Below are 26,966 nucleotides of genomic sequence, written 5' to 3'. Positions count from 1 at the left end.
TTCAAGATGATGACGGAGCGCCAACCCCCCCCCCCCGCTCTAAAAACAGTTGGGGTTGACATTAATCATCTGAAACCATGACTAATAGTTTTAGCACCTTTTAGCTAAGAGTGACGAATAGTGTTTGCATTTTTTTTTTTAGAAATGCACAAGTGCAGCAGGCAAGGATCTATCCTGAAATAAAACCGTGCACATTGTAGCTTAACTAACTGCGAGTGCTATCTGAGTTTCAGCCGTTCTAGATAAGGCTGACATGAAGGAAATGTTTGAGTGAAGGGTGTGAGTTGTCCTCGCAGCAAGGCAAACAGAATCTCTTTCATGCCACTTCGTACTCTCCTCGTGTTTAGCTGTGACATGTCACAATTTGTCCTCAGCGTGACAGCTGGTCACACCCAGGGAGCACCGTCAAAATGCTGCTGGCTTGTAATCTTGTTTAAACTCTAAAACAATGAAAGCAAACAAGTTTCATAGTAGTCACAGAGTTCGAACATAGCAGCGTTGAGTCTGCAGTGTCTGTGTATTATGGGTGTTGTTTCTGGTGTGTGTGTGTTATAATTTCTCTGCATAATGATGGAAAACACAAGTTATAGAGATGTACATTTCAAAGCTTGGAGAAGTCTTTGGACGGTAAAACGCGTTTTCTTCCGTGCCCATTTTGACCCGCTGCAAAATGTGAACGTGGTGTAACAAAAGGTCACGCATAGTAAGGTTTGGACAGGGATGAAAAGTTAACGCTCCATCTCTTTAGCTAGGAGCCAGTGTAAATTAACCAGACTCAAACAATTCTGGCACGCTTGAGTTAATACTTGTAGTATATGTTGATCTTGATGATCAGTGGAATGGCTAACACTCAGTATTGCAGCCAAATGAATAATGTATACTATTAAGATCGTAATATTATATACAGGTGCACACTTACTGCAATAGCATGACATGTTTTCAAGGTTCTCAGTTTGAAACTATGTTTATAATATGCTCACTCTAAAAATGTATAATCTTTAGATAATATCAAGAGTTTGCAAGTAATACAAATAATGTCTGATTTAAGGCCCGGTTAGAAAGGGACCTCCCCACCATCACCTGTGCTTTCACTGAGAACACCTTTGATTAGCCACCATCTTGTGTTTGTCGCTATATTTACAACAGATCAGTGCAAGGACCCAGCAAACGTATTATTGCAAACGATCTCAAGCTACACCCAGGGACCTCATTCGCCTTTCTCTCACAGGAATAAGGCTGTAGTCATTAACAGCGCAGCACAGCGCAACACAGCACAACACAACATAACACAACATAACACAACACAATGGATTTGGAAGGAAAACAAGATGACGCGGTAGTGTGTTTGCCTGGGGTTCAGTTCAGCTTGGCTTGGACCCAGTTTGGGTGTTAATGTGTTAGTCATCAAACCACATTTTAGATTTAAGAAGGCGGGATTGAACAAAGTCAAGTGCAGAAGGTTATGTCCCAGTAGAGTGTATGTGGATGCAAAGAACAAGTTTCATTCATGAAAGCTAAAGAAGCATTGCACAATACATTGCAGTGTAATGGATTACTACAAGACCATCCAGTGGCACATGTCATTCCAGAACCTTACAGGAAGTGCACGTCTCATGTAAAGTAAACAAACTGATGTGACAATGCCTGGTGGAGACAGACCCTGAACACTCAAATACCAAGCAGTGAGTGAGTAATGTGCAGAAGCTGTTTTTCCTGCACGTTTCTCTTCTTTGGGTGTGTGAGTGTATTTGGGAGAAGGGTGTCTCTGATGACTGTCATTTACAACTGGAGAACAACTTAGATTCATAAAATAACGTGCCTTGAATGTGAGCTCATGTATACTGTTAGTTCAAACAACTGCAAAAATGTGAACATTAAAGACAAACTAATCCTATTAATTATGCAATATAAAACTCATGAACGGTAAAATACTTTTTTTTTCAAGGGCTGATGTCACACAATCTCTAAACTATACCGACGATAACAGCTCAACATGATAGTTGAAATTAATTTGAATTTGTTATATGTTTAACTTTTAGAGTTAAGCGTTTCTGATTAAATAATACTGTTTTGGCCATGCATGCTAAAAACTCGTACCACCTGTTACTACCGGTGACTACCAGAAGATGTCAGTGTTTTCAAGAAAAGTAATCCAAAAGTTTCAGGATCTTAAAAGTACCACTTGGCATCATTGGGCTGACACTATTTCAACATTTTATTTTATTTATTTTTTTAATCTAATTTGTCATTTCATTAAGAGTACAATATAATATACAGATGTATTTTACTTTTACAGCAATGTTGCCCAAAACCTTTTTGTATTGTATATGTAATAAAGGTTTTTTTTGTAATGGACTTTTATGATAACACTCCCAACTCCTGTTCAAATAATTTCGTCCAATTTACGCAGAACACTTATAAATTCATTGATCTTAGATTTTAAATATTTTTTCGAATTTCATTGAGGCCACACAGGAAAATTAATTGCTTGACTCAGTGGTTCTCAACCTTTTCGATTCGCGAGCCCCCAGAATAATCAGGTTGGTGTTCACGACCCCCCCCCCCCCCCCACAGCACTGGGACATTTAACTCACAGCACCCCCATGCAAACACGCTGATTGCTCATAAACTGTCTGCCCGAGGCTGTTCAGGGATTACTGTAATATAACACATGAAAACTACCAAACTCACACGGGGAACCATTGCCTTGACCACAGGCCGAACAACTAATTCAGTTTTGGCAATCAGTGGTTTCAGATTTATTGATATAACAGCATCTCATATACACAAACACTTTGTCTCACAAACATACTAAATACAATCTATTCTAAGGCAAATTATATCACTGGTGAAGGATGATGTAACTAAAAATCATTCTCCAGTCTAAAATATGCTATTCTATTTTTTTCCCCTCCACAACCATCTGGTGACCCTCGGAAATTATCTCGCGACCCCCTTGGGGGTCCCCGCCCTCAGTTGAGAACCAATGGCTTCACTGATGAGCCAGAAAAGCATACTTGCTTCTTCCATTGAATGTCAATGAGAAAAATTTAGCAAGGCTGCTTAAGGCCAAAACCCTTCAACAGAGTACGAGAGTTTCTGCACAATCAGCACAACTCCCCAGTAGCTGCCCACATAAACCACATCAGACATTCAATAGGGAAGATCTTGATGATAAAAAAGTTCAATGTTTCAGTCAAGATAGAGAACCACCTCCCCATGCACCTTATTTATTAGTTAATATAGATCCAAATCAAATATCCAGTGGTCCAAATGAGGCTTGATTTAAAAACAGCTTGGAGAAAAATGGCTGAGTATAAGATGCCTGCATGTTGGGCTAGCGGCACAGGTCGTGGTTGAATTTCTTCTTTCCTCTGCATCTCTTTTTCACGAGAAATAGTTTATTCAAAATATAAATTGTGGCGCTGGTGAGTGTAGAATAACCCACATGCCAACAAGGTATTCTTCTCTGTCTTTCCTTCAACGCTACTGTCATGCTAGAAATCTAAATTCTAAACAAAATAAAAAGCTACAATAATAATAATAATAATGATAATAATAATAATAATAATAATAATAATATATGTAGATATTTGTTCTGTTGTGTGTGCGAGTCAATGATCACACTGACTTGCACCAAAACCGTGGGTTTGTTAGCACCAAATAGCGTGTTCACATGAGACCGGTAATCTTGCTTAGTCTGCCTGGTAAGGATGAATAATAATCCTAACTACAAAAAGTGATGTTTGCGCAACATCTCGATGGGCAGGTCACCGGGTAATTTACCTCTTTTCATATTCATAGTTGCAAACTAAGATGTTTGGATGGTGCTGCTCTGCGTGAATTCCTCCCCCTGCTGCTGATGGAGTTACTGATGGCTCCCTGGAGTCCGGGCTGATGAGGTCTTGTCTGCACCCACCAATGAGGAGTGTGTTGCAGATGACCTGCCTAATTTATAATTAATGATGAGTAAAGTTCAGACACCTTGTTACTATGGTTCATCTCCCGCCAAGTGTCCTTTTCCCAATTCTGCAGTCTTGGGTGTCTCTTCAGTTTTACAGAGATTTGATTTCCTTCCCTTACTTCTTTCTGCATTGACTTGCACAATACCCACTGTCCCTCATGTCTGCATCCCTCTCTGGAGAGGGAGAAGATTAGTCACCAGGGGCAAAGTACTTTACCTGCTGCACCAAGGAGGACATCTCTCACTCTGCCTGTGATTGCTGGGCCTTTCAAATCTTGGCATTATTAAAAAAAAAAAAGACAGAAAGGAGAAAAGAAAAAGGGGGAAAAATGACCTGATCTAGATGATCATAATGCCCTCTTTTTTGATTCTGTATTCATTCAAAGGGTTATGAAAATTGAGGCTGTATTCACTGACAGTTCATTCAAAGGTAGAAATGCAAAAAAATTAGAGGTGATGTTTGATGACGATTTGGCTGAAGCTGACGAAAAGGGATTATGAATGACATTAATTCAGCTGCCCCCCCCCCCCCACCGGATGAGTGAGAAAAACAAGAGTACTGCTTGGGTAGCTGCTCATAGGAACACAAAGGCATCGGAGCTGCTTTTAAGGCAAAACGGTCTAAAAGCTCTTTGAGGACTTTAACATTGGTGGAGAACAAACAAACAACAGCAACATGCAGCATTTTGCACATATGATCAAATAATTTCATACAGAACAGCTTGTTACTGTGCTCATTTTCTTGTCACTATAAATGGTTAACCTGAAAATCCAATCTCTCTTAGTATTTCCCTTCACACAGAGAACACCAGACAACACACACACACACAATATTCCAGTAATTGTGCCTTCAAAGTGTGTCAGGTTGATCAAGTGGGGCACATTTTCAAAAGCACCTTACAACCCCCATCTTCGAGACTCCTGTGCACCGTGCCTTTCTCTGTTATCTCGGCCATCTTGGTGCACTGTGGATGGCAACAGAGGAGGGAGAACAAGCCTGCTCAGGGTCTATGAGGAGACCAAGGACTAACTACAGAAACAAGAGGAAAAACTCAAGCTAGCGGGGTGGGCAAGATCATCAGGGTTGACACTGAGTTGGGGTGTTGGAAGAAGAAGGGTGCCTGTGAGAGAAAGAAATTAGATCTTGGAATGGCAGACTGCAGAAGGAAAATGGGATGGCAGGTGTTGCTGTTCTCAGATGACTTCTTACTGATCACAGTTGCCATTATTATATGTTTTAATAATTAATTAGGCACGTTTCAGTTTGTTAGCAACTAAAAGGTTTCTGTGAGATATGGCTTGAAATGGACAATGCATAGTGGAAAGTGAGCGCTACGTAAGAGATGCATTATCATGCCTAACACTAGATTAGACCATTAGCACGGGAAGAGGGGGCTGAGGCTGGGGGGCCTGCACCTCCTCCTGGTGGTGGGTGACGCCCCCCCCCCCAGTAGTGGCAGGTGGCTGTGTAACATCTTAAACCCAACAGTACGCCCAACTTTTCCTAACGTACAAATGCAAAAAAAAATGAATAAAACATGCCTTTATTCTAAACAGCAGGCTAGGGCTGCGTGGAATCTACAGTTTTCATAATAAAGTGAATTCCAAATCTGCTACACACGCGCAAAACAATGACGTCATACTGTCGCGCTGACTGTCAGCGTTTCTGCGCTGAGGGAGCGCAATGGCTGATGGGACTGTTAATATTAGATTTAACATTGTGTTTTAATGATGTGATGTTCATGTTGTGGTTATTCTTGTGTTGTTTTGGGGGTTCGACTCGGACTAAGTAGGAGACCATTTACTGACCGACTGTAGGACCGTGACTGGGACTGATGTCGCCACTTGACACATCGAGGGGTGGGGGTGGGGGGATTCGTACGTTCTTGTCAGTTCTGGTCCATTCTGGCCAGTGTGAATAAAAGAGCACTCCCGGGGTCGTGCGGTGTATGGGGCATGGGAGTTACGATTAAAAAGAGATCTCTGCCTCTTCTTCCACGCCGGCTCGCCACAATACTGTAGCGAATTTGGGGGACATCCCAGCCGTACCGTCACAGCCGGGGCGCGGACTCCTATCTCCCGCACCGCGGGTGACAACGTTAACCAGCCGACTAAAGGGTCCGACCCCTTAACCAAGGGCTAACGTGTCTACTTATTCGTGTACGTTACACTAACCCCCTCCTTCCGGAAACGCTTCCGATGGCCTCACCGTCCTTCACGATCTCACCATCCCACTTCTGACACCAATGTAGCGAATCCGCGGGGCAGCCCGGCCGGACCGTCACAGCCGGGACGCCCTATCCCGAGGAGGGGGGGTAGTGTAACGTGCACGGATAAAGAGACTCGCTTAGCCCTTGGCTAACGGGTCGGACTCTTTAGTCGACTGGTTAACGCAGTCGCCCGTGGTGCGGGAGACACGGGTTCGCGTCCCGGCTGAGGCGGTTCCCGGGCTGCCCCCGAATTCGCTACATTGGTGTCAGAAGTGGGATGCGCACAGACGCGCTTCCCAAAGGAGGGGCGTAGTGTAACCATCACGGATAAATAGGCCCGCTAGCCCTTGGCTAACAGGCCGGACCCTTCAGTCGACTGGTTAACGTTGTCGCCCGCGCTGCGGGAGATTCGAGTACGAGTCCCGGCTGTGAGGGTCCGGCCGGGCTGCCCCCCCCCCGAATTCGCTACAATGCTTTAGCTGGCAGCCCCCCAACTTAAAACATCTTCCACGTGCCTGAACTAGACATCCAGTCACTGAAGGATATGATTCATAATGTACCACCATGAAAGCAGGAAAAACTGTTGGGGACATCACATCTTCAAAACATCTCGGGGGAGGGGGGGTACAAACGGGGATGAACAGCCATTCTAATGTCCCGTTGTTATAACCACTCGTAGTTCTACCAGAAAAATGTTGAATAAAAAGACTGAAAAAACCATAAGAAAAATGATTTTATTTTTTATAATTTTAGAAAGCAAAAAATTTAAAGCACAAAGATTTACTCTTCATATAAACACCTCTCTTCCTTTCAATAAAAAAATGGTAGCATGTGCACATTGTGCTTGGATTGCAAAGTCTGTACAACGGCTCTGGGTCTCCCCGCCATGTCAGGACCCCAGTAAACATTTTATTGCATAAATGACATGTGACCCAATTGGCCAAATGTTAAGTCTTTACAAGATAGTGTAACAACAGGAAAAAAAATCATGTTTAAACGAAAAAAGAAAAAAAAAACTTACGAAAAACATACAGTGAACAACAATAGCAGCTTTCTAAAAGAAGGCGTTGCCCATTGTCCTGAAAGGAAGAAAATTTGAACTAATTAAATAAAAATCTAAAATCATGTGGTGATAAATGGCAGTTGTGCTTCTGTCCAGCAAAATCTTACCCTTTAACAAATGATTCCATACACGATAAAAAAAAACAAGAAAAAAAGGAAATATCGCATCTATTAATTCATTTCCCTTTGAAATGGTAGCCTGTTCAATGCTAAACATTTTCTTTGCACACATTCCCTAATAGATAGCAGAGTTTTCACACCTTGTATTTGCTAAATTCTACAGATCCTACTTTTCACAAATCATTTCTCAAAAGGCAGTTGTTTCTTAATGGCATCTATAACGAGATTCACATCAGATGCTGAATGAAAATCAGTTTGCACAAAAATATACAAATTCAATTATACTTAAATTGATGACTTTGGTATAAAAAATTAAGCAAGTTACACACACACACATATCCTATTTGTGACTGTCCATTATCACCTTTTAACTACACAACACTACTTCTTGTTTGATCAAAATGGCAAGGTATGAAATATGCATAGAAATATTAATGAGGAACAAAAGTCACCTGGAAATGATCAATATAATAAGGATGGTAGCCATTTGCAAACATTCAGTTTTTCCTGGGGTAACAACTTAAGGGGGGGGGCTCAACATAAAACTTCAAAATGAATTTCCTGCCCATCGGAAGTCCAAGCCTTGCTTATACAGAATAAGATTTAGTGTGGAATGCAATTAGTTGAGGTTCACACAGGAAGCTGTGAGGTCAGAAAGATGTATTAAGAGGAGCTTATGAGTTTGACCGAATGCACGTCAGCTATCTCAGTACATTTTTTTCTTTTTTGTATTCTATGACTAAACGAATAAATGGAGTTTACTAGCCCGTGTTAAGTCTCAGTACATGACAGAGACATGAAGGTAAAATCATCTGGGCAAAAAAGAAAAGAAAGAAGGATGCTTTCAGCTCAGAGAAAAAGTAGTGTTATAAAATGAAGGTAAAAAAGTAAATTAAAATCAACTCGAAAGTGATAAATATCTTCACAGCAGCAAATAGGGCCAATTCTTTCTTAAGCTATGAGGAATCAGCTGCGGTGTATTACTTATCTTTGATTTGAAAGCCAATTTGTGGAAGTGTCACTGTTGACAGTCTCATGTTGTGAGTTTGGTGAGAGTGAATGCTGACTCATTCCTGATGAGCTAAAGTGTGCAGCCTCTGCAACCTATTAGCTGTGAATTGAAGGTGTTTTGTCAAGCGACTTCATTCACCTGTCAATTCACTTGTCAATAGGCAGAAACTTGGCTTCATCAGGCTGCACACACACTGCAAACAAGAAGCAGTTGCTGCCTGGCTGCTTAGCTTGTGCGTCATTAGCTCAACTCTGTAGGTGTGTTAAGTCAAGAATTAGCTGAAATTGAAGTGCTGTCACTGATGTCCTTTTTAGTTGTCACATTCATTATATGGACATGGTATTGATCTGATGTTATGCTTCAACTGCCTATGTGCCCACCCGCACTAATAGGAAACACGCAATCACATGTGCACACATGCCTGTGCTCATATATTACACCTGATTTGATCTATATTCTGCAATCTATATTCTGCAGATATTTTCTGAAAATATTCATTCATCCATCCATTATCCAAACCGCTTATCCTGCTCTCTCAGGGTCACGGGGATGCTGGAGCCTATCCCAGCAGTCACTGGGCCGCAGGCGGGAGACCCTGGACAGGCCGCCAACCCATCACAGGGCCTATTTTCTGAAAATATGAGCTACAAAAACAAATTTCCAAATGTGCTAAAACAAGAAGATGCAAGGAAGAAGATCAAATAGCACTCTTCACAACAATGAAAACAAATGAAATATAGAGAGGGTGATGCCAGAGGGACAGTGAAGACAAATGTTGAAGACTAATGCGTCAAGATCCTGATGGGAATGTTCTAAGATTAACTATTGGCCCTGACAGGAAGTTTCATAGTAAAATAAGATCCATTCAGAAACACTGTGACCATTATGCCTTGTGTGTATTTGTTTTTTGCATTAACAAAACAGAATAGAGAACTACCAATGCATCTGAAAGATGTTTTGATGTACATTTGTTAGCTACAAAATGCACCAATGTGGCTGGGTTGTCAATTTAATCTAGCATTGCATAAAGGCTTACCAGCAAAATCCAAGGTACTATGTGAAAGGCAAGCATGAAGAGGGCTTCTTTGCCACCTTTTCTGTAAAAATGCCAAAACAGCATACCATCTAAGCACATCATATATTGGCCTCTACTATTTGTATATTAAGCACTGTAGAGCTGACTGGTGCAACACCCAGGTGAACGCAAACAGGACCCCTTATACTGTGGGCAGGCATTAGGAGGTTACCTGTTGCATGATACCTGCTGTCTTTAATAGCTCATCTGAAACACAACCCGCTACCAAATCAACCAACATGACCTAACCTGCCGCCATGCAGGTCCCTACAACAAGATTACAACCATAGCACCATTCCTATGTAGCAGTTAATCTACACACAAAATCAGGGAGGAAGAGGGAAAAGGGAAGAGAAAGCAAAAAGACAAAGCAACAGGTATGGTGGCCGTGTTGCTGAGAACCCTGGGGGGGCTGCAGCTCTACTGGATCCTGCAGCGGGCCAACCTGCTTTACTACTATGAGGCTTTCATCCAGCAGGGCAGTGACGACGTGCAGCAGCTGTGTGTGGCTGGGAAGGAGGAGTTCCTGGAGATCATGGCATTGGTGGGCATGGCCAGCAAGCCACTGCATGTCTGCCGTCTGCAAAAGGCGCTGTTGGACTGGGTCACCAACCTGGCCCTTTTCAACCAATCACTCATCTCCCTGCCTGTCTACAACCTCTACCTATCTGCAGCATCTGTCTACAAGCTGCCTGAGGGCTCGCCCACCTTACTCAACTCTCAGGACCGCCCAAACACTGCCCGCGTCAAGATGCCAAAAGCCATGGCAGCCACCTGCTCAGTCCCTGGGAAGCTGGATGTGGCGCGGGACAAAGTGTCGGCTGGGCCACCCCTGCAGGGCAGCAGCGAAGCGCACTTTTCGTCGGGTCACAGCAATGACAGCGAACAGTCTGTCACCATCTGACCTGGGCTCGCCCTCCTCACCCTGTCGGGCTGGAGGCACTGGATGTGGCAGCAGTTCAGTCGGTTCTGGAGTGCAGAATGACACCAGACTTGCCCAAGATCGACCAGGTCGAGGTGAAGGAGCTGCTGAAGAACAATAAGAAGATGGCCAAGATGATCGGCCACATCTTTGAGATGCCCGACGACAACCCGCGCAGGGAAAAGGAGACTCCTAAATACAGCGTTATCTACGGACACTTTGACTCCAAGAGGAGAGACAGTAATCTGATTGTAATTTGATTGTGGTCAGGTGCTATAAAAGAGCAATGAGACAATAGGGCACAAAACTAAAAGGGGGGTATGATCAAATATGGCGGCTTGTATCTCACAGCTGATTTCAAAAGGACTTCGGCGTTTCTTGCACCTGTCATGAATATGGTATATGTTTTAAACAAGGATTTTTATCATGATAAAATCTCATTGAAAAGAGAACCTATCTCTGGATATGTTTGTATCAGTGTATCAGTGAAACAGCCTCTAGTTGGGCCGACAAAACAAGCTGCTCCCTGATCTGGCAAGATTAAGTGGGGTTTTTTTTCCCTCTCATGTGTGTCTAAGGAAGGGAGGCTTCACATCCAAATTGGAAACTACTGGTGCTTAAGCATGGAGCATTGGGCTTTTCTCCATCTAGCTGTATGGATTACAGCCAATTTGAAAGGACCAACTGAATATTGGGTAATTCAAAGGCAAAAAAGTTATCACTGTGTACTTACAAAATTAACTTCCAATTCAAAACCTTGCAAAGTTTGGGAGTTGAAGTGAAACTAACAAAAAAAAAAGAGAAGAGAAACAATCCAAAATGCATAACCCATAAATGTTTCATATGATTTTGATTAATCTTTCTTTAACCAAGTCTCTCTTCCAAATAATTCATAACATACTCTATTATTTACAGTATAGTTTTTCTGTAAGCTATGCAAATCTCGGAGGAAATGGTAAAAAAATACACTTGGGGAAGGGTCCTGTAGTGGATACATTAACCGATGCTTGAAAAAGGCGATTTATTAAAAACCAATCAAAGAGATTCCTCCTTTCTCTAGCATGATACAAATTCAGCTGAGAAAACATACAGGCATTCACACCTTTTTTTCCTTTACACAGACACACGCACCCTGAAACTAGGTCTGTACAGAATTACAAACACCAGCTCAGAAAAAAAACATGAGAGCTACAGTTACTGTTGCAGAAAATATAAAACCTGGAAACTGCAACAAAGCTCACCAAAAACTTTGAGTTGAAGACGGCAATTTACTGAACATAACGTTCAGCTTATCCGCCTTTACAAAGCTGGGGTAATACAATTTGAGCATCCCTCTCACACTGATCTAAACATACACTGCACACAGACACATTCACACAGCCACACACACCCCAGTCCTTTCCATTCAGTCATCAACCTCAAATCTATATTTAAGATTGATAACTGGATGTCTAGTTGTAGAGACAGTGAGAGAAAGCGAGAGAGAGAGAGAGAGAGAGAGAGAGAGAGAGAGAGAGAGAGAGAGAGAGAGAGAGAGAGAGAGAGAGAGAGAGAGAGAGAGAGAGAGAGAGAGAGAGAGAGAGAGAGAGTGCACCCCCTAGTTGTGCTTGGCACGACCCCCTTTCAGGTAGCTCTTCCAGCGTTTGACCACATCCTTGAAGATGGGAGCATTGTCTATGGATGCCAGCAGCTGTAGCTGGTTAATATGTGTTGTGTGGTAGTCCCAGCGTGCGAGGTTGGGGGCTGTGCCTAACATGTAATGGCGCAGGTCATAGATGCTCCCAGAACCTGTGTCATAGAGTGGCAGCATGGCCTTGAGTGACTCCATGCCACGGTTGAACAGCTGTTTGGCCTCCCTGCCAAGTTTCTCACTGGCTGTCTCAGTCAGGTCATAAAGTCCCAGCAGGGAATAGATGAAGCCATTGAGGACAAAGGAGCTAGGTGTGGTCGGGTATTCCTCGTACCAGTCGTACTTGTTCATGAACACAGCTTTGACCCCGTGCTGTGCTGAAGGCATCTTGTAGGGTCCTGTTGCCTTGAGGGCAGCGTTCAGGTAAGCCTGGTCTTTGGTGAGGAGGTAGGCCCTCACCAAGGTAGACATGGCTTGGCCCTGGGCCATGGCTGAGTACCAACCGGGCTCCAATGGCCGGAAACCTTCACCAAGTTTACGAGTGACCATGATGGGCCAGCCACCGTGCTCATCCTGGTTCCGCAGTAGCCAGTTGCTAGCGGCGAAGAAGGCGGCCATGTGTGCAGTGGTGGAGATGGTGACATTATCGACAAAGCCACGTCCGAACAGTACCAGACGCACAACCCGTCTCGGCATAATCTGAAAATGACATTGCAGCGCAAATTTGGCTTTATACTGATTAAACCTGGAGATGCATTAAAATAGTTTTAACTCTACCAAGGTCTCACTGAACTATGGCTTTAAGATGTGGAATAATTAATGTAAAAAAAAAAAAACCTCAACAGTTGCTAGACCTTAGCTGTATTGCCAGGGGGACCCCTTGGGAACAGAACGATGAGATTACTGGCTTAAACCAACCTTTGTAGCCTTGACAGCCTTGGTGTTGGACAGGCCCACACCCTTCCTGAGGTCGGTGAGGAGGTCACGGGTCAGCGTGCTCCAGACAGCACGTGGTCCGATGCCGTACGTGATGTCATGGTCTTTAAAAGAAATTAGTTGTTTACTGGTGACATAATGGATGACGAAAGGGGGGCCTTTCTCTGTGGTCTCTAGGATCACAGACACGCTGCCGTTAGAGGTGAACTTGAGGTCCAAGCTGAGAATGAAGTCCTTGGAGTTGGACAATGGAAGAGAGACACCCTCGGAGCTCTCTGCTGTAGAGGAGTAGAGGGTAGATGGAGCACATGACAAATGTAGAAGGTGTTATAAATATGTAATAAATTATGGCACAGGAAAAAACGCAATCTATTTTCTATCCTGTGATAATCTATTTTCAACACGGTCATGATCATTTAAAGATGTTTCACTCAAAAAAAAAAACATCCTTTGATGCTTTGTTTTTAAAATAGCTCACAGCCTTTTCGTTAGGCTTCCAAGACTTATTCTGCAGGTGTGTTTTCTTGTGTGCGCACCATGACGAAAAAATATCCACTGACAAAATTAATTTTTGTATAACCATGGATCTTGTATTATAATTATTACCTAGCTAGCTGTTTAGCTGAGTGAGTGAGTGAACGAGTGAGTGAGAGTGAGAGTGAGAGTGAGAGAGAGAGAGAGAGAGAGAGAGAGAGAGAGAGAGAGAGAGAGAGAGAGAGAGAGAGAGAGAGAGAGAGAGAGAGAGAGAGAGAGAGAGAGAGAGCGAGAGCGAGAGAGAGAGAGAGAGAGCGAGAGAGAGAGAAGGCCTCCCATGGGATGGCAGCTCAGATGTGTCACTACAGTAAGTTTAATTAGATGAATGCAAGACTGGGAGAAGAGAGGAGACAGAAGGGAGAGGATTGAGGCAGAGGGAAAAAGAAAAAGATGGAGCTGAAATAGGAAGAAACAAAAGTGAGAGTGACAGAAAAGAAAAAGATGCCTAGCTCCAAACAGTGGCAGTCGCTTCATCGCCATTTATGCTTCTCTCCCCTCATAGGCCAGGTGCGCAGACACCTTCTCAAGATGGCATCCAATCTCAACACTTCACCTTTCCTCTCATGCTTGTCAACTCTGTGCCATCTCAGTTCAGGCAGCTCAGTTGATAGTCTGAATTCATTTTAAACTGGTAAAGTGCCAACAGCTTCTGGACTTGTATCTCCCTGAGCCCTGCTACTTCGTCTGCACAGCACTCTGGAACCATCTCTAATCAAGGCGTCAGCGCTCCCACAGGATAAAAAGAGGAGAGCGAGCGGGAGTATGGGTGGAGGGGAAGGGGATGATAGCTTTGAGTGCTCTTTGAGTCAGTCCTTAAAGAGTGAGTGAAAATTAGTCTGCAGTGAGAAGGAAACTGGGGAGGAAAAAGATAGATAACAAGAGAGACAAGCTGAGAAAGCAAAAGTGGAAAGACAGAATGAGACATAAAGATAGTCGGTCAGAAGGAGAGTGAAGGAGAGAGCCAGTCTGGCAGGGGCCTCTGCTTGACTACGGCTCTTTAATGCACTCATAAATCCATTACTTAAGGCAATCCAGTGAGTAAGTGGATTTGTACTGTGGCCCCGTGATTACTCTGCCATCAATAAAGGATGGGCAAGGAATATAGACGAGATTCTATCTCCTGTGCTTCGCTCTGCTGTTGGGCTGCTTGGCAATGAGGGATGAGATAGACCAGACATGCAGCCCAGACAGATGAGTGCATAACCAATGTTTGTATACATGAGTGAATGAATGTGAATGTATGTGCACACATGTACACACATTAGAATGCAGGCATGTGTGTGACGCATATACAGATATGAAGATCTGGGCATTGGCATACGGGAATCAATGCACATACGGGTATGCATTTAGCATCTCTGGTGAATACACCACTGGCTGGATGCAGGGTGGAGCTGGTTACAACAGTCACTTCACATTGTCTCCTTATAAAGAGTGCCTGGCTTATTCTCAGTGGGATTGATCAGCTCAACTCAATTACTGGTCCATCACCCAAGTGAAAGGGCCCAAGAAAATAAAGTGTCCATCTTAATGAATGAAAATTCACAGGTGCATGGTAATTTTTTTTCTTTTTAATCTGGGGACAGACAATTGATCCACTTGTCAGAGGACGTCAGAGGTTGTTTTGAGTGAGTGCCCTAGATAATGCAAGAACACAAAAGACAAAGGCTCAAACAGCAAGAGGGAATAAGGGAAATGGAGATGGGGCAAATGAAGAAAGCAGAAGAGATATGTTAGAAATAAAGCAAAGGTTTGGCTGGATTTATGATAAGAAAGCAGAGTACAGAGTCAAAGTGGACAGAGTGTACACGATCAAATATGTTTTGGAAGCACAGGTAGACTGAGGATTGATAAGTCGGCAGAATAAGAAAAAAAAGAGAAGATAAACAGCAATGGAACAAACAGTGAGCACGTGTGATTGAAAAGGAAGTGAAATGAAGAATGGAGACCGCCGAGGGAACGCTGAGGAATGATAATGATGAAAGGACTGTCAAAAAAAGAAGGATGAGCAGAATGGAGGCTTGAGGAGCGATGCATGAGGTGCAACGAGAAAATGTCTTCAGTACTGAGATGGAGAAAAGCAGGGTGATGATGATGAGAGGTTGCAAGAGGAAGAATTAGTAGTAGAGAAACTAACAGCAGAGAGTGCACCACAGAGGACACAGTGTTTTGGATGTATTGGCAAGAGATGAGGGGAAAATAAGGCCTAACGCAATTGGGACTGTGTGAAAAACAAATACAAAAGTAAAAAATAAAATTAGAAAAAAAAAAAAACACAGCATGTCCTCCCATTGTATACACTGCCTTGATTTAATTTCCCACAGCCTAATTACATAAATGTCAATAATGTAATGCAATATACTTGTTTGGTCAAATTTTCTCCTAAACCCCATTACTCATATCATAATGTAGATATAACACTGTATTGTTTAATCGATTCAATGTGATCTTAAGCCTTAAGAACCAGCACAAAATTCACATCTGGGGGGTAGGTGAGTGAACACAGAGCAGAAACAACTTTTTACATCTTCCCTTTTTTGGCTGGACCAGACTGCAGGCCAGCTCTACAAATGTGAATGTCCTTGACTAATCATGTTTGGTTGGAGTGACTGAGTGATCATGTTTACAGTGACTGAGTGATCATGTTTGGAGTGACTGAGTGACAAAGTGACGTGATTGGGCCTCTGGATCAGGTGACGAACAATGTCACTGAAGTTACACTACCGTTCAAAAGTTTGGGATAACCCAAACAATTTTGTGTTTTCCATGAAAAGTCACACTTATTCACCACCATATGTTGTGAAATGAATAGAAAATAGAGTCAAGACATTGACAAGGTTAGAAATAATGATTTGTATTTGAAATAAGATTTTTTTTACATCAAACTTTGCTTTCGTCAAAGAATCCTCCATTTGCAGCAATTACAGCATTGCAGACCTTTGGCATTCTAGCTGTTAATTTGTTGAGGTAATCTGGAGAAATTGCACCCCACGCTTCCAGAAGCAGGATTGGTTGGATGGGCGCTTCTTGCGTACCATACGGTCAAGCTGCTCCCACAACAGCTCAATGGGGTTCAGATCTGGTGACTGCGCTGGCCACTCCATTACCGATAGAATACCAGCTGCCTGCTTCTGCTCTAAATAGTTCTTGCACAATTTGGAGGTGTGTTTAGGGTCATTGTCCTGTTGTAGGATGAAATTGGCTCCAATCAAGCGCTGTCCACTGGGTATGGCATGGCGTTGCAAAATGGAGTGATAGCCTTCCTTATTCAGAATCCCTTTTACCCTGTACAAATCTCCCACCTTACCAGCACCAAAGCAACCCCAGACCATCACATTACCTCCACCATGCTTAACAGATGGCGTCAGGCATTCTTCCAGCATCTTTTCATTTGTTCTGCGTCTCACAAACGTTCTTCTTTGTGATCCAAACACCTCAAACTTGGATTCATCCGTCCACAACACTTTTTTCCAGTCTTCCTCTGTCCAATGTCTGTGTTCTTTTGCCCATCTTAATCTTTTTCTTCTATTGGTCAGTCTCAGATATGGCTTTTTCTTTGCCACTCTGCCCTGAAGCCCAGAATCCCGCAGCCGCCTCTTCACTGTAGATGTTGACACTGGTGTTTTGCGGGTACTATTTAATGAAGATGCCAGTTGGGGACCTGTGAGGCGTCTGTTTCTCAAACTAGAGACTCTAATGTACTTATCTTCTTGCTCAGTTGTGCAACGCGGCCTCCCACTTCTTTTTCTACTCTGGTTAGAGCCTGTTTGTGCTGTCCTCTGAAGGGAGTAGTACACACCGGTGTAGGAAATCTTCAATTTCTTAGCAATTTCTCGCATGGAATAGCCTTCATTTCTAAGAACAAGAATAGACTGTCGAGTTTCAGATGAAAGTTCTCTTTTTCTGGCCATTTTGAGCGTTTAATTGACCCCACAAATGTGATGCTCCAGAAACTCAATCTGCTCAAAGGAAGGTCAGTTTTGTAGCTTCTGTAACGAGCTAAACTGTTTTCAGATGTGTGAACATGATTGCACAAGGGTTTTCTAATCATCAATTAGCCTTCTGAGCCAATGAGCAAACACATTGTACCATTAGAACACTGGAGTGATAGTTGCTTGAAATGGGCCTCTATACACCTATGTAGATATTGCACCAAAAACCAGACATTTGCAGCTAGAATAGTCATTTACCACATTAGCAATGTATAGAGTGTATTTCTTTAAAGTTAAGACTAGTTTAAAGTTATCTTCATTGAACAGTACAGTGCTTTTCCTTCAAAAATATGGACATTTCAATGTGATCCCAAACTTTTGAACGGTAGTGTATATGATTGGTCGGCCGACCAACGACGTCTATGGTAAACATGGAAGTGGGAGTTTCCCTATTGGCTGTTGCTCTTTCAAAATGAATCGGCGCAGCAGTTCCAGCTCATTCCACATTTAGCGCACGCTAATGAACAGAATATAGTGCTGCTCCTGGATAATACTGAAACGCTAAGGATGGAATACTTTGCTGCTCTTTCCATATCTGGTTTTGCACACTAACAGTCCAGCATAAAGCAGAGTAGGAGAGAAAACAGCCATGTGCTGAGAGGCATAAGGGAGAGTGCAAAGTTAAAGCATCCCAAACCATCTCCCCCTCTCTGGTGCTCAGACTTGGCGACAAACCACCCCTTTTATCGCCTACTGGGAGAAGGGAAAATACAGAGGCACTGCCTACGTATCTCCCCTTCTCCAGTGCTCGGACTTAGGTGAAAAACCAGCTGAGGAGTTAGCACTCAATTGCAGTACAATAAAAGCTTTTCAAAGGTTTTGAATCACCGCAACCACGAGAGTACTTGATCATACAGTCATAACTGTGCACAAATATTATTAGGCCAACAGTAGTATGCGAGATTAGCAGCGGACTGATACACGTGCACACAGACAGAAAAACCAGCGTTTTTCCTGCCATTATAAGACTTTTGTGCACCACCCAATTTGCCTGAATGGGAAATATGGGGGGGGAAAAATTGAATATGCAGTGCTCAAGCTAAAAAAAAAATCTACCTTATAAGGTTTTGCCTGTCAGTCTGTGGATGCGCAGCCTCCTAGGCGGACCCTTGCACAAATGCGCCCAAATCTAAAATGAACTTTCACTTTCCAAAAAGAAAAGTTTGCTATCGACCATTAACCCTAACCCTGTCTTTATTTTCATAACATAATAAAGCTGGGTAAACCAGCGACAGGAATATGCAGCACTTCCTGTTTTGACTGCAACCTAGAGGAAGTTATTCCTTTTATAGCTTTCACATTTTTTGGATTAGCAAAATTCTTTTGATCATGTCGCTGCCCGATCTCAGTCAACCGTAGATGTGAGTCGTGCATGCGTGAGCCTAAGCAGTTTACCCAGCTGTATATTATGAAAATAAAGACAGGTTATTATTTTTGGCTCATCCAGTGTTCCTCCAGTTCTGTGCTGAGATCAGCAGTGAATGATTTGCGAAATGCAATCGACTTCTCGTTTACTTTCAAGACTCATGCACGAATAAATAATGTTTTGACACTGTTGCTGCCTGATCTAAGTCAACCATGTGCATGCATAACTCACATCTATGTGAATGTGTGTGTTTGTATGTGTATATCTGTCTGCAGCCAATATCACATACAACTGGATCTATCAGCCTAACATTTTCTGTGCATAGTTATGACTGTATGATCAAGAACCTCCCATGGTTGCGGTAATTCAAAACCTTTGAAAGACATTTGTTCTTGCTAATGCAGCTCCCTTTATTCATTCACTCGCTAGCTTGTTCAACGAATGCTTCTCTGTCACTGCCCGATCTGAGTCAACTGTAGATTTGAGCCGCGCATGCATACGGTTGACTTAGATTAGGCAACGACAGAGTATGATTCTTGAAAGTAAACAAGAAATTGATCATATTTCATAAGTCAGCAAAACCTGTTTTATACCACAACTGAGTGCTAACTCCAATTTTTTTTTTGCCCAAGTATGAGCACCGGAGATGGGGAGATACGCAGGCAGTGCCTCTGTATTTTCCCCTCTTCCGGCAGGCGATTGCTAAATCCAAGCGCCGGAGAAGGGGAAATACGCAGGCAGTGGCTCTGTATTTTCCCCTCTTCCAGTAGGCGCTTGCTAAATCCAAACGCCAGAGAATGGGTGATACGCCTGGTGGAGATCTGCACTGCTGAGTGCACTCTTCTAGTTACAATTAAATTCTCACTCAAATCAAACATCCCAAGATATGAGTGGAAAGTATTCTTCTTGCAACTGCATTTAAAGCCTTTTTTTTTTTACTCGAACATAGCTCAACCATGTCATGTGATATGCTATTTCAGTACACTTTAACAACAAATATTACCGGGACCACTGCAGAAAATTGCAGATGAACACCCAGCAATTCACATTATAGACACTACCACTTATCCCTATAATAAATTGCCCAAATTTCAAACATTGATCATACATGGTCCAGCCATATACCAGGTTTTGACCCAAGTCTTGTTAGTAAATCATTGCTTGAAATGTATGAGAAGACAGCACACAATTAACTCCTACACAGTCATGGGCAGGTTGGAGTAATGTGTCCTCAATGGGCTGTTGTAAATGAGCCTTGGGTACAATATGGGTAAGTGAAATTAGATAAGGCTTCTTATGCAAAGAGGAAATAGTGTGAAATTACTCCAAGGAAGAATGTCATCCTTCATTAAGTTCCATTCTATCTTATAAAATACTACCTATATCTAATGACAAATTGGATCTGGGTCAATGGGGCACAACAATAAATCAATAGTGAACATTAACAGATTGACTTTAAGGTAAATCTCGCTAAGGCGACTGATCCCACTGTTCCCCCACTGACCAAAGCATTTGATGTAGCCTCTCTGGAAATTCAAAGAAGGTTGAATCAGTTCATCTGGATACAACATCTAATGAGCAAACTGTCAATAAAAGTTGTATCCAGATGAACTGATTCAACCTTCTTTGATTTTCTTACCTGGATTATTGAGCATGCATCAAGACACTCTCTGGAAATTGTTATAATGCCTACAAGTGCAAAATAGTAGTAGCATGTTTTCTGTTTGAAATCACTAAATAAGATATAATTAAATATCTGAACTTGATTTTACAGTAATAGCAAGGCCATCATCAACCAACACAGTAAACCAGAATTCTACCTTTGGTGCCAAGGTCAATGTCCTGTCACAGGCTAGCACCTTGTTTAGGGTGCACACCTGGACTTCAAGCTGCCTTTTGCTACAGTCAATAGAAGCTAAATTCTTGTCTTTAGTGCCACTACAGCTTGAGGAAAGCTTATTTACCTGGGGCATTAAACTGGCGTACAGAGGTGGCTCTGGATTTGTCATAGACTCTGCTGAGGCTGCAGCCTTTGGGGACACTCCAAGGTGCTGTGCTGGCACGGCTGTCCCTTTCCTCAGCTGTGTCGTAGACCTCCACATGGGGTGGGCGCTCTGTCAGGTTCTTACTATAATGGCTCAGACCATACTGTGCAATCTGAATGGCATAGAAATAACCTTGTGGTCCCCACTGGGTGGACAGGGGCACACCTGGGTGGAAGAGAAGACAAGAAGGAGGAAGAGAAGAAACAGGATGAGGGGATGGAGAGAAAGAAACAGAGAAATGTAAATAAAACCTTGGCAATAGGTTCACAAATACAGCAAACTACATTCCAATAACAAACATCTGTCTCCTGAGAGAGGAAAATAAATGAGAGGAAGAGGGAGAAAATAGAGAAGAAAAAGGAGGAGCACATTGAGCTTCAGTTGTGGTCATTTGTGTTCATTTTCTGACTTACATATCAATGTATTGCTTGTAACTTTAATGTAGTTTGTTTAAAAAGGCATTCTATTAGCAATCCTTATTCTTTTCAACTCATGGTCTATTCGCAGTGAACTCACTTTTAGATGACTGTTTGCATTTAACTTTTTAGATGGGATTTTTGTGTGAGGTGCTATTGGAGTCTAACTGTCACAGTTGTCACAAAGTTAATTTCAAATGTACTACTGAATAAACTGGTTCAAAATGAATTAGTGATGCCAAGCTAGAGAACCATTTAAGTTTTCAAATAAGGGAAGCAAAACAGAAACTTGGAGCAGAGAGGGTCAAGAGTCAGACAGCAGAGAGACCAAAAAGAAAGTGGCAGGAAATAAATGCAGGCATGGACAGAGAGAAAACAAAGGAGTGGACAAAAGGGAGCAATTAAAGGGACAATGAAACTCGTAGACAGATAGAAACAAGGGCTTAAAGTAACTTGGCAAGCACAAAGATTGGACCCATTTGTGAAACAATTACCAAGGGAGAAAAAAAGGACACTGCAAATAAGGAGTAATAAAGGCTTAGTGAACACCCACTACAGTAAGTGAGTGGTCAGACAATGTGGTGAAATTCAAGCTAATCTATTTCCAATGGCACCAGAGGCAAGATTCCTTTTTCAGACAGCCATAAATAGCATTTGCTGGAGAACTGCTCTGATGAACACATAGTACTTTATTTCAAGACCACATGACCAAGATAGCACTGTGTGTCATCCATGAAGCATAACATTAATGGCTATAACAATATTATGCAGGTTCTGGGAAGAAGAATGTGTTGTATTCAATAAATCCCTGCTATTTCCCTCCAAAACAGCTATAGATAATGCTATACAATGATTAATACATTTATTAGTTCAGTTCCCAGGGGGCTTGCAATTAAATTTTTAGATGTGTTCATTATCTTGAAGACACCTTTTCAAAGAAATCATACATCTGAGGTGGAGCTTCTTTACAGCATGGCAAAAAGCACAGCAGGACCAGAATACATTTTCCAACTGTTTTCTAACCTAAATAGAGGATCTTAGAAGGTGCTGTAGTCTGCAACACAAAACAATGAAGGGGAAACTGGACCAACTTCAGTGTGGTGTTCTCAAATTTCATTGTACTTGTACAATGACAAATAAAGTTCTATTCTATTGTGGTACGGTTTGATGTGGTCTGTTCGCTTGCAAGTATTCCTGAGTGGCGCATCTCATCTCTTGCTTCACATAACTCCCCCGATGGTATAAGGCACTTGCTTGTGAAAGCCTTATACCCCTCACAATGAAGGATCAGTAGATATTAAAGTAGATACATGCAGAAACATTAATTTTCTTTGGAAAGAATTTAGTTTGAGAACTGCAATTGCGTGCCAGTGATCAAAGGGAGAATGAGCAATAACGGCACAGATGGATTTAAAAAAAACAAAAACTTCCCACTGCCTTACAGTACGTTTTTGGTTCTCCTTGGCTGACAAGATCCTAAAACTGACCCTGTGCTTAAACATAATTTTCCTACTTTGAGCTCTACACACCTACCCCTTCTTTCCTAGCAACACTAAATAATCCATATTGGATTGGTTGTTTAATCTCCATCCCCCTCCGACTGAAGACTCTTCAGCCAGTCGGGGGAAAAATCTTTACCCAGTCGAAAAGAATTCCCAGCCTACAGAACTGATTCCAACAGCGCTGTGCCATCTTACCCTTCCAACCATCCTGTTCATGCCCTAGCATTTCTTAGGAGAGTAGATCCATCTGCTCTTTGATTGCTTCTGGATGGGGTTAGCAGGTGTTTTTCAAAATAGAAAGCAGTTTACTTTGGCTGAGTTGGTATAGCATTAAAACAATTCAGTGGAATGTAACACACAACCTGCTCCAGAACTTGGGCCTTAAGTAAAGTATTTTTGTGACAGTGTCTGGCCTAGATTCAACTAACGGTCTCTTTGGCAACTTAACTCACTCCACCTCTCCTCACTACAGAAAGAATCCTATCCTGGTCATAATGATGTGCATGAGAGAAATGGCTGAGCAAGAGAGAGAAAAAAACCGTAAGCAAGACAAAGAGCATGTTCTGTAAACATGTGCACATGAAGAGAGGTATGCTCTTCTTTACGCATTTGTAGTGAACACAGATACGTGTGCTTTATGAGTGCGTATGCCCTAGGGTTTGTGTGTGTAAATATGTATGAGCATGTATTCAAATAGTTAAGTAGTTGTTGTCTGGGTTGGAGTTGGGAGAGGCAAGCTTAGGAATGATAAAGATAGCCTAAGAGAAAGGAAGAGAGAGGAAGATCTTGATTTAAGAGGGTGTTGTGGAGAGGATTAGCTTCCTCCACTAATGATGGTGCCCTGGCTGCTGGGGTTTCATTATTCTCAATGTGTCTGCTTTGTCTCTCATGAATTTTCTGGTGCAACTTGGAAAAAATATGCCCTCTATTTCTAACCTTCTAATATAAAATTGTGAGCGCCACAGCAAACTGTCAAAATAAGACCACATAAAAGCTCTGTATTTGATTATTTTCAAGATGAGATGCCTTGTTATTTTGAAACCTTAAAAGGGAAATATTTGCATGCAGCTACTGAAGAAAGAATTTTTAGATTTGTTTTTCTGAAACGATGTCCTTTATCGTGGCAACATTAACAGTATAAAAGACAACTGCTCCTGCTTGACATCTAGGGGACACCAGCTCAGTTCTTGCTTTCTGCTGCTCTTCGAGGGCAACAAAAGCTAGATTTAGGGACCTAGGACTGTTAAGTTCCCACCGGGCTAGGATAGGTGCTAGAGATGATGAAAGGGTGTTGTCTCTATGTTTAATGCATATGTGCTGAGAGTGTTGTTAAATAAGGCCCTGTTCACACCTGGCATTAAAATGTGCCTTGGGTGATCTGACCACAAGCAGACAGCTCTAAGTACATGTGTGAATTTATTTACCCAAGACGCATTAAGGATGCATTAAGATTTGATCACTCAGACCACACCCGGAGGTGGTCTGGGCCGCATATGGCCACATTCTTTGATCAGTGTTTATGCGAATGTGTCCTGGGCTACATTGAAGGACCGCCTACTCAACTGACATCCTCTGCATAAACAATAGAAATAATATTCAATAGAAAAAATATCCTACGTGATTCAACAGAGTGCATTTGAACTGCCAGAGGTGATGGACAAATGCAAACTGAACTGCAGGTAGGCTATAAAGTAGCCGTTAGTGAATAAAAACACAGGTTGTCTACCTGATGCTTGTTTCACCAAAGCCTCCTCTAGGTTTATTTTTTTTTCTTTTTACCTCATCGGTATTTTCTGACACACATCAGACTCACAACCGTGGAAGAGCCCTTGGCCACTTGCACATTCAACTTCAGGTTCAAGTTCATTTAAAAAATTGCAGTGCAGAGCCCGAATAATTAAGTAATCTGAGCCTGAACCGATATGATCAGGTCACAAGCCTGACAGGTTTCGGGTTGAGAATTACAAACGCTAGTGTTCAATGTTCATTTACATTTTCCCACATAAGTTTTAAGAATGAGTTTCAACTTTTGCTGTGTATTTTGAGCACAAAATGAAAGAAGGCAAACAATCAGAGCCTGAAGCTCCTAATTCACTCAGTTAATTTTTCTCATCATTATTTGTCTCTGTCTGGTGTGACAAGCATTTGCTGCATCCATGCCATTGTAATAATGTGAAACTATTTACTCACCATAGAATATTTCTTCAATACAATATATCAGGTCAGCGGTCTGAAGGGTTTCAGACAGATCTACATAGTCATCATTCTTTTTTGTTTTGCTTTCTTGCTTCTTTTTTTGTGTGAGTGATGTCTGCAAATACTAGATACTGCTGTGAACTGGAGTCAAATTCCTCATGTCCATAGGCACACTTGGCCAATAAAGCTGATTCTGATTCTGATCAACATCAGAATAATGTTTATTTATAAACGTTTGTGGCTCCTGGTAGGGTCACCCAAGGCGGATACGTCAAGGGGGAGGTTCCAGACAAAGCACGATCCAACAAAGATCTAAATGGCGGAACTGTCGGAAGATGTCTCCAGGTCACAATGTGAGTGAAGGCGGATGAAGGCTGCAACAGAGGGTGGTCCCCAATCGTCTTGGTTCTCCATGCCATTGGACTCTGTCCACCCCATGCCAAGAACTGTGTGCTGGCTGCAGGCCCATCAGCCACTCCACATAAAAAGCTGTCACGTGCAAGCATCCTCCCATTATGTGGCTCCAGGATCAGCCTCTACACCCACCTGAAGACCCAGAAGGCGGATGGTCATACTTGACCCCGAGTGACCACCGATGATGATGATGACTTTTTAAAAACCTGTTGGGCTTCACGGCAAAGTGGAATGGAAATAAAAGAATAAAATAAATAAATGAAATAAAAGAACAAAGGTACAGTTTGGATATGGGATGATTTATTGTGTTCCTTTAAGAGCACTTCAAATTTTGTGTGGTAACAATTTGGTACAATCTTCTTCTTCTTCTTCTTCTTTCAGCTTGTTCCTCATTTTTCAGGGGTCACCACAGCGGAATGTACAGTTTTCATCGTTACCCTGTGACGGCACAGTACCAATGGCGACTGTTGTTAACCCGGGCCTCAGCCAATCCCATATGGAGCCTCGACTGATCCAGTATTGTCTTGTCAAGCCGCATAATGATTTGGCAAAATTTTACGCCAGGGGAAAAGGTAAAATGCTGGATGCCATCCCAGTGTTCATGGACTTTTGCCCATGCCTGTCACTATTGTATGATAACAATTTGGTAGAATAATTGATAGTAATAACTTGCAGATGTGAAATATGTCATAAGTAATTGACGGCGCATTAAAAGGAGGTTCGTGTGAGCAAGGATGTTCCATTTTGTTAAGTGTCTGTTGCTTGGACTGCTCTCTCCTCACATTTCTGTATATATATATATATATATATATATATATATATATATATATATATATATATATTTATATATATGTGTGTGTGTGTGTATTTACTTGTTTATTTATGTGATGTACATGTTTATTTGCATATAGAGTGGGGAATTGAGATCGGATCACAAGTGGTCACTTCAGATGCATGGGGCAACACAATGCCAGGTATGAACTGATGTACTTAGAGCTGTCCACTTGTGATTGGATCACCCAAGACACATGTTAATGCTAGGTGTGAACAGGGCCTTACTTTTCATTGGTAGTGAGGTGTGTTTGGGTCGACATGCTTTCAAGACCTTGTTTAGATACTGTGGTAATTCTGACTGTGACAGGCTAATTAATGAGGTGATATTTTCACCCTTAAGAATATGCTAAGTTCAAGTGAGGGAGGTGTGCATGTGTATGTGCATTTGCATGTGGGGTGCTAAATAGCAAGGAGGGGTTAATTTGGGAGTGTAATTAATGTTGTATGGGAGGTGGTGATATAAATATATTTGTGCATGTGAGAGTAAATGTGTGGCCCTTTCTTTTCATGAAAAACAGTAGTCTGAAGAACAGGAGGGTGAGAGTAACTTGGCTCCCCACAGCTCAGCTCAGTGGTGCAAATGGATTCAGCTCAATTCCTGCCTGACCTATTTTCCACCCCCACAATATGTAACCTCTCATACCTGTGGCAGGGTACACAACTGGGGTAAAGGTACAAAAATTGCCACCCAGCAGGGTCCCTATGGAGAACTGCAGCTCTGCAGCAAATAACATTC

The 26,966-nt window shown here is 42.3% G+C and overlaps 1 protein-coding gene and 1 pseudogene across 1 annotated transcript in view; one reads left to right on the top strand and one right to left on the bottom strand.

Annotated features, from left to right (window-relative positions):
* The first annotated feature begins 9,738 nt into the window (after nucleotides 1-9,738).
* Nucleotides 9,739-10,625, top strand: LOC130111998 (NGFI-A-binding protein 1-like; annotated as a pseudogene).
* Nucleotides 10,626-11,962: 1,337 nt separating this feature from the next.
* Nucleotides 11,963-26,966, bottom strand: part of glceb (glucuronic acid epimerase b) — a 76,876-nt gene continuing 61,872 nt past the window's right edge. The window contains exons 4-6 of the mRNA XM_056279178.1: nucleotides 20,788-21,033; nucleotides 12,914-13,206; nucleotides 11,963-12,694 (exon numbers count right to left, since the gene is read on the bottom strand). Coding sequence (XP_056135153.1) covers nucleotides 11,963-12,694; nucleotides 12,914-13,206; nucleotides 20,788-21,033 — 1,271 coding nt within the window. The remainder of the gene's footprint in view (nucleotides 12,695-12,913; nucleotides 13,207-20,787; nucleotides 21,034-26,966) is intronic.

Source organism: Lampris incognitus, chromosome 4 (genome assembly GCF_029633865.1).
Source record: "Lampris incognitus isolate fLamInc1 chromosome 4, fLamInc1.hap2, whole genome shotgun sequence".
Lineage (NCBI taxonomy): Eukaryota > Metazoa > Chordata > Actinopteri > Lampriformes > Lampridae > Lampris > Lampris incognitus.
The sequence above is the reverse complement of the archived record's forward strand: the minus strand, read 5'-3'. Positions and strand labels throughout refer to the sequence as shown.